The following is a 15,092-nucleotide window of genomic DNA, read 5'->3' as shown; positions in this document are numbered from 1 at the left end:
GTTTTCAGGACTGGATTTTGACTCCAAATCACCTTCACTCTTTCTCAAATTTGTGTATAGTCTCATTCAAGTGCTTCTAACAAATTCCAACCACACCCACTAAAAAAAACGTCTTTTCATATGAGAAAGAATATTCAATTTTTAACCGGAAATGCATTGAAAATGGAGTTTTCCAATGACTTGTCAATTTTTCCGGCTATATAGAAATACCATAATATTTTGTTAGGTTCTTAAGTGAAATCGGAACAGAAAAATTCAGATCTCCATATATCTCCATCTTGGTTAACTTAAAATTCGTTTAATAGATAAATCAATTGAATTTGTTTGAAAGGGGTCTTTAAAAACGAAATTAATTCAATTACTTTGTGACTTTTTTATTTAAGGTTCGAAGTAACAAATAATATAAAAAACTAGGCAAAATTTACTCAAAGAGATTTCATTTGTGTGCTTTTCTCCCCTTTCCTTATTACTTTTGCAGTAGATGTTGATGCATTTTCCTTTTCGAAGATGTTTAAAAAGGAGAAAAAAAACTAAAATGTAACACTTGAAAGGTAGAGAAGAAGTTAGATAGATACTTAAATACTAGATTAACAAATGGAAACTATGTTTAAAATTTATACGCATATTGACATAAAGATATTAAAATCCCTAAAATAAAATGAACACAGAAAAACTATGTTTAAACAATGTTCCATTTATATAGATTATATTATTAAATAAAATTCAAGCATTTCTGGAAGATTAAAACCAGTAATTGTTTTAAAAAATTAAAGTAAAAAAGAATAAGACTATACGACAATAATAAAATGCTTTAAAGCATAAAATTTAATTCATTTGAATATGAGGACTAAAACAGATTTAATGTTTTTATTATTCAAATATTAAAAAAATATTTCACAAATTCAATAAGAGTTTAATTTACTAGTACTAGTGGAAGAAGAAGAAGAACAAAATGAGTTTAACTGTTATTGAATTTCAGAATTCTGTAATATATACATCAATGTCCTATTTATATTGAGTGCTAAGTCCTTACCTGCAACTTTGTAACTAACTGCTGACATGGCAAAGCTAACTAACATATCAACTAACTTGATAATTTGATCCCATTTTCCTGTAACATAGTAATACCTTTTCTTTTGTGTTGGATGATGAATTCTGAGCCTATAGCTGTACCCACAAAGGAGGACGAAGACACTTCCTTGCTTTCTTTTGACACAGATTCTTCCCAATCTACTCCTCCAAAACCCCATCCACAAATATGGGTAATTTTCACAGTTCTAATTCTTGTAACTTGTGTAGTTATTGCCTTTGGTTTCCTCTTCTTGTCCGCCTCTTCTTCACATCATGATGTATCACGACCATTCAAGAAACTCAAACATCCAGTTGTTCTCTTGATTTCCTCAGATGGGTTTCGCTTCGGATATCAATACAAGACAGATACTCCAAATATGAATAGATTGATCAAGAATGGGACGGAAGCCGAACTAGGTTTAATTCCTGTGTTCCCAACTTTGACTTTTCCTAATCATTATGCCATTGTTACTGGTTTGTACCCTGAATATCATGGTATTGTAAACAATTATTTTCTTGATCCCAACAGTCCTGGCGAGGCTTTCAATATGAAGAGTTATGATCCTAAGTGGTGGCTAGGTGAGCCACTTTGGGAGACTTTGGTTAATCATGGTCTTAAGGCTGCTACTTATTTCTGGCCTGGATCTGAAGTGAATAAAGGAGGTTGGACTTGTCCACAAACTTTTTGTAAGAGGTATAATGGTTCCGTCTCGTTTGAAGAAAGAGTTGATACTGTCTTGAACTACTTTGATTTGCCAAGTGATGAAATTCCTTCGTTTATGACACTCTATTTTGGAGACCCTGATCATCAGGGTCATAAGGTTGGGCCAGATGATCCTCAAATCACTGAAGCCATTGAAAGAGTTGATGGGATGATTGGTAAATTGATCCAAGGTTTAGAAGAAAGAGGCGTTTTCGAGGATGTCAACATTATAATGGTTGGGGATCATGGTATGGTTGGCACTTGCGATAAAAAGTTGATCTTTCTGGAGGATTTGGCTCCGTGGATTGAAATTTCAAAGGATTGGATACAGTCATATAGTCCATTGCTTTCCATTCGTCCACCACCAAGTTACTCCGCCAAGGATGTCGTTACCAAGATGAATGAGGGCTTAAAGTCAGGGAAGGTTCAGAATGGGAAATATTTGAAAGTCTATCTAAAGGAGGAGCTGCCTGATCGGCTTCATTATTCTGCGAGTGATCGAATCCCACCCATCATTGGATTGATTGATGAAGCATTTAAGGTCGAACAGAAGAGCTCAAAAAGTAAAGAATGTGGTGGATCTCATGGTTATGACAATGCCTTCTTCTCAATGAGGTCCATTTTCATTGCCCATGGTCCTAAGTTTGCTAGGGGCCGCAAAGTCCCATCTTTTGAGAATGTTCAGATTTACAACCTGGTTACCACAATCCTTAATATACAAGGAGCATCCAATAATGGGACAACATCATTTCCAAAGACGATTCTTTTACCAAGCCACTGAGATCTAGCTAATTAGGAATGGATTCTTTATGCTAACAGGGGTGAGGGAATATCATGTGATTTTTGTATGCTCCGCTTAACAATTAGAAAATGTTAGTTAAGTTGATTTAAGGTGATGAACTAGTGCTGCAGGTTATGCACCTTGTTACCTCGCGGCATCACTTCACTTTTGTCGCTTCCGAAATTATAGTATTAGGTGTTGCAACTTTTATTTTGTAGCTGGCTTATTTTAAGATTAGTAACATTGTTGCTATTATGTAGATAGAGAATGAATTGATAAATGAATATATTTCAATATATTTGCTAAACGTATCCATATTCTTCCTTTTACTCCATTTTCTTGGCATGTATTATGTTATCTATCATCTCCTTACTTTTGATAAAGTTGAAGATGTAAATGATGGAAGCTGTGAAGTTCATAAGCAAACTGAAATTAAGCATTTGCTTCAGGACTCAGGGAGAAATGGCCTTACATAAATTTCTCTTAGTGAAAAAACAAAAGTCAAATATCTGTTTGCCATAGGTGATTGGTAGTAACAACGTTAAGGTCATTGACTACATAGCCCGTGCTCTCGATCAAGGGTTCAGTTTATAATTAGTTTCTCCTTCCGTTTTTGTTGTTCCCTTTGTTGCATTATCAAGTCAGTAGCCTCAGATGGTAATTGTTGTAATTGGTGCATTCCTTTTTCATGATAAAAAGATACTCCTATCTTTATTTGCTTGGACTTCCGGTTGAAAATCCACCTTTGGTTGCTGTTCCTCCTTGAGGGCACTTTTGGAGAAACTTGTTATGTCATACCTGATCTCAAAGCTGTTGCTACATTGCCAAACCAAAATAGCCTGTTGTTAGTGTATCAACATTCTCACTCGACTATCCAGAGAGGCTGTTTCTTTGGAAAGACGGACCTTTCGATGTTTGTGAACTCGTAGAATTTTGATACTTATTTCACATTTTTTCCTTCTTTGACAGTAGTTCATAGTGTCCTTCATTTGATTGGGATATGAAAATGCTCTTGTTTTTTTCTTCTGTGTCTGTTAATTGCTCCACTTCCTTGGCTAAACAGAAGTTCATTACAGACTATATGGAGGCGAGGAATGATAATGTTGGATCACCAAGTGCCTGGATTCTAGTAATTGATACAGGTCCAAGTCCAACCACACGTACACACTACCCTTTTAATCCTAAATTGAACACAAACCCAGTCTAGGGTGAAGAAACATTTGATTTCTTTTTATTTCTGCAGATGTGTGAAGCTACTGAGGTTTGCTTTTCTTTGAGCCGAGGGTCTATTGGAAGCAGTCTCTCTACCTTCAGGGTAGGGGTAACTCTCTGGGCACTCTAGCTCTACCCTCCCTAGACATCACTTTGCGGGATTGCACTGGTTATGTTGTTGTTGTTGCGGATATTGTGCGAAGATTAGTTCGTCTTCCATTTGTTCTTTTTAATTACCTGCTTACTTTTTAATTTACCATACTATTTTAGCTTATGGAGATAAAGATGATTTTCATCACTGTCATATCTTCTTTCTTTTAATTGGCATTAAACTAGCAAAAAACCTGTGAATTGCAATGGGCTGCCATTTAAAAAAAGTGGACTAAATAAAAGATGAGACTTTCATGGCCAATAGAATCTGTATCTTTTTGAGCTTGTCTAATGAAACCTTTTCACGTCCTTTTCTTCTTCTTGATAAGTTTTGTAGAATGAAAGATGATCATGACATATCATTAAAAGCTGTAAAAGTTTCAAAAAGGAAGTCTTGAAGAGGACAAACACAAGTAGCCCCACTTCCACCAAAGCCCTTCCTATAATTTTGGCTTGTAATATTCACAAAGGTGCTTATCACCATCAAGAAACAACAATTTTATAACTATAAGATATACTATGTTATTACGGTCGTGCACCTAAATTAATTTGGCACAATTCAACGATCTCTTTGAGCTAAAAAAGACGTGCATTAAATCATAGGACATCTTTGAAGAGATGGCATTATAAGTGAAAAATCGATGGTAATATTTTTGCTATGTTATTGTGACTACTAATAATTAAGTTCATTGATGTGGACAATAAAAAATGGAAGTATAGATGGAATACTTGAAGGCAATCATTATCAGAGGCGGATCCAGTAATTAAACTTTATGCGTTCAACCTTTTAAGATTCTTAGTTGAACCCATTATATTTTATAAGTTATAAGTTCATGTCTACTACTTATTGTACTTTTAATAAAATTTTAAACATAAATTTATGCTTCGCGTCGAAAGTTTGGGGTTCAATTTGAACCCCTGCCTTTAAGACTACATACGATCATTATAAATGAATATCGAGTACTTAAAATCTTGAATCCATCTTTAGATGATGTACTTAACCTTATTTACTTGAAATTACTTGTCTAACTAGTTTTTTGTTAGTTCTGCAAATTAGATACACAACAGCAAAATTAAAGCCATGGCACTTTAGAAACACATTTTCTTCACATAAACTGCAAGGCTGATTTACCCATTGAGACGAAGCTCCAAGGGCCACGGGGAAAGAGGTGTAATTTGGTTTGTTCGAAGGGACAAAATAGATTGTTACATTGCGATTAGTTAATAAGAAATATCATATTTGTTCATTGATTACAGTTGAGATTGGCTAATTGTTTGCTTTTTGGACCTTATTTTTGGTAAAGTTAAAAAATTATTTGTAAAAATTTAGTGAAGACCCCACATTTAGAGAAAATTAAGAGCCACTCTATATGGAGGAGACACTAGTACACTCATTCATAACTTTTACATTTAAGGGTCTTGGAATTCACATATACTAAGATGAAAAAAAACATTTTATTTTTCTAGTAATTTATTAATCTCCATTCCCCCAAAGATTCACTACCATCTTCTGCCGTTTACCTTTCCATAGCTACACTTACTTCCCGTCAAAGGGAAGAAGAAGACGACGATGATGACGACAATAACAATTAGTTTAAAAAAAATTAAGTTGAAATACTAGTTTGAATGTATATTTTAGTCACAGTTTAATTTGTCGTGTTCGACTAAGCGTATATTTAAATGATAATTGAAAAAAGCTTAATTTAACTAAATTTGAAGAAAAGTTTATAAGTAGTTGCAAATTATTTTCGCTTCGAACACCCTTTTAAACACTGACTCCAAGATAAGAAAAGCAAGAAAAGGTAGTTAAAGAAAAGTTGGTGAAAGTATCTTTATTTCTAAACTGTCTAACGTGGTCACGTGGATAATATTAGCTTATGATTCTTTTTTACCTGTATTTGAAATTTACCCCCAAATAAAAAAAAAAGTGCAAGCGATAAAATGGCGCCCCCACCATTTCATCATTTAACTATAATCTAATAACATGTATTTTAACTTTAATTTATGATTCTTATGATTAAAGTGTTTGATCCGTTCTAAAATTGTATAAATATAAAAATATGTCGATAGTAACAACAAGATTCCTGATTAAGATGTTATACCCCATTTTAAACGGGTTAAATCAGAGTACAACATATTGGAGATTCCTATTTTTTCTTTATTTTAAGGAGTCGCCACCTAATTGATTTTAAGGCGAATCAGGGCACCTAATTATTAATTAAGGTAAAACTAACTAAACCCGTTAATGGTCTGCTTAACTTAATTCTAGGTAAGGGTTCTAATTATCCTAAAGCGTAACTACGGTTATCCGGCCAAACTTAGGTTAATTAATTAAGGTTAAATAAGGTGTTTAAATTTTAGAAAATGGCTTACAACCATTGCTAAAGTTTTAAAGGAAAATAATGTTAGTTAAAATAGGATTTACAAGAAATATAATAATTTGTATAAAGAAGAACTTTAAAGGCCATTTTAAAATAAGACTTGTAGAGTTTGTTAAGGTTTTAAAGAAAAAATATTAATAATGCTATTTAAATAGGACTTGTAGAACGATTTGCACAAAAGAGACTTCAAATGCTATAAACTATAAATATTGCTATGCTTTAATAATGTTATTTTAAAAATGAGACTTGCAAAGTATAACGGTTTGCATGTAAATAAAAAGCTCTTAAGAGAAGACCTAGCCAATTTAAACTTGAAATAAAATTATATTATATGTAGAAAACCTAGACTTGTTATAAATAGAATGCAAAAGGGTTTAAAATAATGTAAATGAAGCTTTAAAATTCTATTGATTAGATATGCTTGTTTAATCTAAACTTATTTTTTAAATAGAATGCAAAGGGTGATGAATTTTCTTTCTCTTTTCCTAACTTTATTTAACTAGGCTCGGCTAAAAATATGTATAGTTGGATGAATCTTGGAAACAATGGCCGGAAAACGGAGAGGAAGACCAAGGACAATACCTCTAGCAACGTTTGTAGATCCTGCGGGTACTGGAGAACAACCAGGGAAGGGGACGGCAACTACTCCTACAGGTACGCCTGCTCCCTCAAATGGTGGTGTGAACCATAAGGCGCTTGAATCTATGCCGACCACCCGTGATGTGTCTAAGCAACTTCAATTAAACGATCCCCCTAATTCAGAACCAGCTAAGAAACCCGAAATAACCCCAATGCCAACACCAATTGTGACTGAGCAGCAGAACCCTAATGGACCGACACCAGCGACGAAGGACCAGAGTAAAATTACAGACAAGGAGAGATTACTGGAGGAATCGTGGGTGAACTTGTTTGTTAAAAACAGATCAGTAGGGAACGGTATGTCTCTCTCTTACATTCCTCCACAAATTGTTAATGGCGAAGCAGTGATTCAACTGGATAAACATGAGGTAGACCGAGAAACAGGAAAATGGAAATGCGCCCTAATAGTGTACGTTATCGGAGATACTCCTGGGTACAACACTATGAGCAGATTTATTAAGCACAATTGGTCACATGTTGCTGCCCCTGACCTGTTTATGCACGAAGAGGGATATTTCATAGTGAAGTTTCAGTCCATGCCTGATATGCAAGAGGTGTTATACGCAGGGCCATATACCATCAATAATCGACCTCTTATACTGAAGAAATGGACTGCCGATTTTGATTTTGATGCAGATTTTCCCACCTGCTTTCCTATTTGGATTAAGCTGCCTAAACTTCCCATGAACTGCTGGGGAAGTGACTCACTTAGTAGGATTGCAAGTGCTGTAGGCATCCCAATGTTTGCTGATGAGTGCACAGCCAAACAAATGAGGGTGTCGTTTGCTAGAATGTTGGTGGAAATTGATGCTACTAAGCCTCTACCCGAAGAGGTGAATGTGATGGATCCCAATGGTAGAAGGTTTTTGCAACAAATTCACTATGACTGGCGACCCATGTTCTGTAAGAAATGCCAAGTGGTTGGCCACTCATGTCCTGATGAGCAGCCTAAATTTGGCCATGTTTATGCACAGTCAAAGAGGAGGAGAGAAACTAAGAAAATAGTCCAACAATGGCAGAACAAAGATATGGTTGCTCAAACAATTATAGAACCGGTGGTGAACAGGGATAAGGGCAAGCGGCCTCAATCCATACAAAACCCACTAGAACCCATGAAAGAGCAGAACCATGCACAAGAAACATGTCCAAGTATACACATAGCTACAAATTATGCAGAAGGGTCATCTCAAACACAAAATCCTGTAGAGGAGCACTTGCCTGGACCAGGCCTATTCTGGAGCTCCTTTCCTAAACTGACCCCTACCCATGTGAAAAATAGCTTCGGGTTGTTGACAAGAGTTGAAGGTGGAACAACTATCGAACCTCCTGACCAAGGAGGACAATCACCTAACTCTCTATGACGTGGTTATTTTGGAATGTTCGAGGTGTAAATAAACGATACAAGCAAAAAGAGATAAAGAATATTTTAAGGAATAAAAGCATCAAGTTGGCTGGTCTGATTGAAACAAGAGTGAAATCAAACAAAGCTCAGAAGATATGTCACAACTTAGCTCCTAATTGGGGACACTTGCACAACTATCAAACAGCTAGAAATGGAAGAATATGGCTTATCTGGGATCCCAACAAATACAACGCAGTCAAGATTACTGAAGAAGCCCAACTGCTTCATTGTATGATCCAGAAAGTAGGGGACAATTTCACCTGCTTATTAACGGTAGTCTATGGTTTTAATACCGAGGAGTTACGAAAGCACTTATGGACCAGACTAAGGGAACTAGCTACAGGAAATACAACGACATGGTTGATATGTGGTGATTTTAATGCCCTCCTTTATTCACAAGATCGACTCTATGGGAATCCAGTTCAGGTTACCGAGGTTAAGGAGTTCAATGACTGTATGCAAGACCTATCACTCACAGAACTGAACTGGAGAGGTGATTACTACACTTGGTCCAACAAGCAACATGGAGATAAGAGGATATGTAGCAGACTTGACAGAGCCATAGGGAATTTTGAATGGATGCTTAACTGGGGTCACCTTACACTAGAATATGGTGTCCCGAATGTCTCTGACCATGCGCAGATGGTACTGCCACTTGACACTGATCAGTTAAATCCTAAATTCCCTTTTAGGTTCTTTAATGTATGGGCAGAACATCAGTCCTTTATACCAACTGTTCAAGCTGCATGGGCACAACAAAGTAGCACAGGACCAATGAGGAAAATATGGCACAAACTAAAGATCCTCAAACCAGCCCTCAAGAAATTAAATGCTGAGGAGTTCAAGACAGTTACACAGAAAATCTCGCAAGCAAGGACTGATTTGGCTGCAACGCAGGAAATGCTGATCACTCACTGGTCCGATGATTTACAACAAAAAGAGAAACTTATCTTGCAGAACCTAGAAAGATGGTCCAAGACTGAAGAAAACATCCAACAACAAAAATCTAGGGTCAGCTGGTTGAAGGTTGGGGATTCTAACACTAAGTATTTTTCAGCAGTAGTCAAGGAAAGGGCACACATAAAGCAGATCAAAGAACTTACCTCCCTTGCTGGGATTACATTGACTGATCTTCAAGCCATAAGAGATGAGATCATAAATTTTTACAAGGGGCTAATGGGCACGGCTGCTACTCAACTTCCAGCAGTTAACAAAATGGTTATGAGGCGAGGACCTGTCTTAGCTCACCAACAAAGACTTGATTTATGCTCCGCCATCACTGATGCTGAAATTCTAGACAGTTTGAATTCTATTGGTGACGATAAGGCCCCTGGTATTGATGGGTACAACGCTAAGTTCTTCAAGAAATCCTGGCATGTAATCAAGGATGAAGTTATTGCTGCAGTCTGGGAGTTCTTTGTCACAAGCAAGCTATACAAAGCCATAAATTGTACTGCTATCACACTCGTCCCGAAAACTGAAAATCCAACTAGTGTTAAGGATTACAGGCCAATCGCATGCTGCTCAATCTTATACAAACGTATTGGCAAAATATTGGCTACAAGACTCCAAAAGGTGGTTTCTAGTATTGTGTGTGAGGCGCAGGCAGGTTTTATTCCGGGAAGGAAAATTGGAGATAATATCATTTTAGCTCATGAGCTTGTTAAATCCTATACTAGGAAACATATATCTCCTAGATGCATGATTAAAATTGACCTCCAAAAAGCTTATGACTCCGTGGAATGGATTTATCTAAAGCAAGTTATGGAATGTTTATCCTTCCCTGATCAGTTGATTACTTGGGTGATGGAGTGTATCCAGTCAGTGAACTATACCATCCTGATCAATGGAGAGGGTACCGAGCCTTTTGACGCGGCCAAAGGTCTTAGGCAAGGAGACCCCATGTCTCCATTCCTATTTGCAATTGCTATGGAATATCTTAGCAGAGGACTAAATGGTTTGTCAGATGTTAAGGCATTCCATTTTCACCCTAGATGTGCTAAATTGAAAATCACACACCTATGTTTTGCGGATGACTTGCTTCTATTTGCAAGGGGGGATAGTTCTTCTGTTAATGCTCTACTTCAATGCTTTACCCAGTTCTCCAATGCTTCAGGCCTCCAAGCAAACTTAGGAAAGAGCTCAGTGTATTTTGGAGGTGTATCCTCAACTCAGAGGCTGGAAATTCTACAACTATCGGGCTTTTCATATGGTGAACTACCTTTCAAATACTTAGGGGTTCCTCTATCCACAAAGAAATTGAACATCATGCAATGGCAACCACTTATCCTCAAAATTGTGGCCAAAATCTCTTCATGGACAGCCAAAAGGCTTTCATATGCAGGCAGGGCCCAGTTAGTACAAACTGTCTTGTTCGGTGTCCAAGCTTACTGGGCACAACTATTTGTATTGCCTTCTAAAGTGGTCCAACTCATTGATAGCTACTGTAGAAGCTACTTGTGGTCGGGAAGTAACAACATCACTAAGAAGGCTCTAGTTGCTTGGTCTAGAGTATGCTCTCCCAAATGTGTAGGTGGTCTTAACTTGACAAATATAAGTTTGTGGAATAAGGCAGCTATAGCAAAGACTCACTGGGATCTTGCAAACAAAGCTGATAAACTTTGGATCAGGTGGGTGCACCTATATTATATAAAAGGCCACGACATAAACACTATGCAGATCCCCAAGCAAGCTTGCTAGATGATCAGGAAAGTGATAGAAGCAAGAAGTACCATGAACCATGTGCAAGTGAATATAAGAGCTGGGAAAAGCTTCATCAGACAAGTGTACTTTCAACTGTTAGGAAATGAACCTAGAGTCCTATGGAGGAACTTGATTTATCACAATGCAGCAAGACCAAAAGCCAAATTCACGCTATGGGTTTTGATGCACGGTAGATTATTAACTACTGATAAGCTGCATAAATGGGGAGTACCAGTTGATCTATCCTGTGTTTTCTGCCACAACCATGATGAATCAAGAGAACATTTATTTGTTGAATGCATATATGGACAGTCCCTGTGGAGTAGACTATTAACCTGGATAAAGAGACAGCCAACAACTGCTACTGGATGGGATCAACATTTGCAGATAATCTTGAAGGCAACCAAAGGCAAGACACAGAGGGCTTCACTGTTTAAAATGATCTACACTGAGTATGTTCACTGCCTATGGATCGAAAGAAATGCACGAATTTTCGAGAAGAGAAGCAAGGAGTATGAAGTCATTGCTAAGGAGATTGCATATACATGTTGTGTTAGAGCTCCACCTAGGCTAAGTCTTATGCTACAAAATCTTATGTTTTAGCTAAGCTTCAGAGCTTTGTAGTCTGTTTTGTGATTTCATAGATAGATTGGCTGAGTCAGTCAACTATGATGCTTGTAATGACTTATACTGGTGATTAATGGAAAGGTTAGTTACCAAAAAAAATGTTTTATAAAATATACTTAAGTTATTATTTACATATTAGTGACGTTTCGAAAATTTTAAGATAGTAAGTATAAATCATGATTCCCTTTAGCTTAAATATATAATTATGCTATTTTGTAAATCAATTATTCTAAGAAAGATAAATATTATAGGTATTATAAATAATTTTAACATAGAATAAAAGAGAATGAAACTCGGAGAATTAATTGTTAGTCTTCCTAACTACCCATCACTAAAACTAAACCTACTAATTTTGCTAAGGTTCATTTTATCTAAGGAAACAAATAAACAAAGTGAAGTATTAATTGTGCAATACAAAATTAAGGCATAAACAAAATAAAACAGAGGGCGGATGCTGTTAAATGGGCTCAGCCCATTTTCGGACTGATAGCCATACTGCTGCTGGAATGGTTCAGCCCATTTTTTTTAAAAGGGTTGTTGCAATCTGTTGCTGTTTGCATGGGCCACAACCCAATATTTTTGTTTTCTTTGCTGCAGACACAACTGGATAGAAGGGGGGGAAATGATGTTTCGTTGGGCCTTGGCCCAACATCGAATGCGGAAGACGAGTCCCTCGGACTCGTATGCGAAGGTCATGCATAAAATAAAAGAAAAGAATTAGTATACGACCAATGAATAATATTAAACAAGTAAAATATAAACTCAAACAAATCAGCAGATTGTGTATATTCTATGTATACCTCATGTATACACACTCATAAGGATGTATAGAAGGTCAATATCGGAAAGGTTTTGCCCCCGCCTTCCCAATGTTGCACAAGTTCCAAGGGATTTCATGAATCCCAGGCATGACTAACACCGGGGAGGGTTCAAGCTTGATCCATAATGACCAATCTAACCTCCCTATTAATGTATTTTCATGAACATACTTCAAAATACATAGTTATACAACCCACTGCCTTAATAAAATTAAAACACTTATAAGCATATTGAGGACATTCCAATCAATCAACCACACAGCAGTCACACGACAGATCATGCACAACAGCAGCAGCGAACAGAGGTTTACAGAATGTGGATAAATTCATGAATCATATAATTTCACATAGGGGTACATAACAGCAGTCCGGTATACATTAAGCATATCAACCCTTAAGTTCCCATATGAGCTTAAACCAGTTTAAGTGAAATGAAGAGTAGCATAATCACCTTAAAATTCTTAAACATATTACTATTTTTTCACGGCTGACTCATGCAAAGATACGTTTATTCATTAGAGACCCAAGCTCATAAGATACTGAACTAATCGACAGAAAGAAGGTTGAGATATTACAATGTATAGACCTGTCAAGATTCATCCAGCTTATGCACATTTAAACCAACACCGAAACTCATATTCATTCTCAATCCCCAATATTAACAGATTAACCACACATATACATAGTTATAGTTGCAGATTACCCAGCTTCCAGGATGTTTAAGAATTATTAAAGCCTAAGACAACACATAATCATCTTGACACCACTTAGTCAGATTCTAGTTCAGGCTAACAAAGTGATTCTGGAAACATACAGGTTGTGTACAAACACAAGCCTACACCAATAATAGTCTATTCCCTTTTACTCGAACTATCATGGAGCTGTCTCCATTTTCCTTTGGCAACATAAATCCAACCTATGTGAGTTGTCAATCATGTGCATACTTAGTATTAAACCTCCAACATGCAGCAACAGTCATTACTAGTGGCTTAAAACACACTTGGAGTCTAACAGGGGAGGTATTGCTACTAACACCATATTCTCAATATAATAGGGATTGAATCATTAAGCACCTAATAGAGAGGTATGGCTAAACATGATTTAAACTAAGAACATGTTGAACAGAAGCTGAAGTAGGCATAACATCGATCGGACGGATTACTCAACATACTGAATCTCGGCCAAACAGGACCCAGCTAAACAAATAAGCAGGAAATAAATGCTCTTAAACATGATTAAACTTTGCAAATGATAAAAATACGACTAACCCAACTAATTTTAACGTATATAATTCTGGTTTAAACTAACAAACAACATAACTATCCTAATCAAGCCTACTACTAACACACAAGTTTGTTAATAACAACAACTAATGTCTATTATTCATGCTTAAGTCATTATTAACAAAGATACTAGAAATAACCACTAATGCACATTAATTATGCTTAAGCTACTATTAACTGAAAATTAAACCAAACAGCAACCAAGCATACAACAACTAAGGCACAACACTGGACTGTCTTAACACATACACATGTACTGAATACACAAATCCATAGAGGCAGAAAAATGAATCAATACAGAACAAACGAGCCTAAAATAAAACAAAAAAAATGCGAAAGGGAAAGGAGAATCACCTGCTTCGGGTGCAGCGAACAGGGTGCGGGGTCTCCGATTCACTCGAACACTTCAGATTCTCCGAGTTTGCACGTACTCGGATTTGAAACAGCGAGAATAAAATACTTAGTGTTTTTGAATCAATATCAAGGAAAATTATGACAAGACTAATATTTTGGAATTTTGGGCGGCTGAAAACAGAATCTTTTCAAAGGGGGTTCGAGGAGGCAAAAAAAAAACTCCCCTTTTGAGTATCAGAAGGCTCGTATTTATAGGATGAAATTAGGGTTTTAGACTAACATTTTGGGCGGGATTTCCCCATCTCTGATTTGCGTTTCAAAATCCCCCTTTTTTTCAAAGACAAAACGTTAGAAAAACTGCCATCGATCAGAAGCCAAAACCGAATAAAGAGACAAAGTTCCTTAAACTTGTCCTATGAAAATGAAAGAGAACTGGTAAGAAGTGATTTGAAATCAACAACCAGCCAAAACTCATTAAGGATGATTCAGATGCAAGCAGAAAAAAGAAAGCAAGAGTTGACCTCTTTTCAACGGTTGAATCCGAAATGGGGGTACAAAACATTAATTTCTTTTTCCTGTAATGGCCATACATGGCCTGATGAAGGTGAAAGACCACTGCGACTTTGCTATCTTGGTCGAGGAACGTGGAGGAGCATGAGAGAAGAGAGTGAAGGGGAAGGGGGTGTATGCGGCGGATGAGGGGAATGAACCCTAGTGTTCATCTGTTAAGTGAAAGGGGCGGGTCGGGTCGAACCTGTAGTGGGCCGGGTATTGGGTTAAATAATGGGCTGGAGAATTTAGAGCAGGGGCTGGGTCGGTTTGGCTAATTTTAAAAACATGGGCTGGTCCGAAAAATACTTATAAGTTGATTGGGCTTGGATTCGGGATTGATGAATTAAAAATACGAACTGAATTTAGGCTTCTAAATTTAAATAAAAGACCTACTTTAAATGATTATATATTAACGG

The 15,092-nt window shown here is 36.8% G+C and overlaps 1 protein-coding gene across 1 annotated transcript; it reads left to right on the top strand.

Annotated features, from left to right (window-relative positions):
* Positions 1-1,130: 1,130 nt before the first annotated feature.
* Positions 1,131-2,841, top strand: LOC132601272 (uncharacterized). The gene is made up of 2 exons (XM_060314373.1): positions 1,131-1,262; positions 1,405-2,841. Exons 1-2 carry the CDS (start codon positions 1,259-1,261, stop codon positions 2,553-2,555), a joined length of 1,155 nt encoding a protein of 384 aa, XP_060170356.1. The 5' UTR covers positions 1,131-1,258; the 3' UTR covers positions 2,556-2,841.
* Positions 2,842-15,092: the final 12,251 nt, after the last annotated feature.

Source organism: Lycium barbarum, chromosome 1, assembly GCF_019175385.1.
Source record: "Lycium barbarum isolate Lr01 chromosome 1, ASM1917538v2, whole genome shotgun sequence".
In the NCBI taxonomy this organism is placed as follows: domain Eukaryota; kingdom Viridiplantae; phylum Streptophyta; class Magnoliopsida; order Solanales; family Solanaceae; genus Lycium; species Lycium barbarum.
The sequence above is the reverse complement of the archived record's forward strand: the minus strand, read 5'-3'. Positions and strand labels throughout refer to the sequence as shown.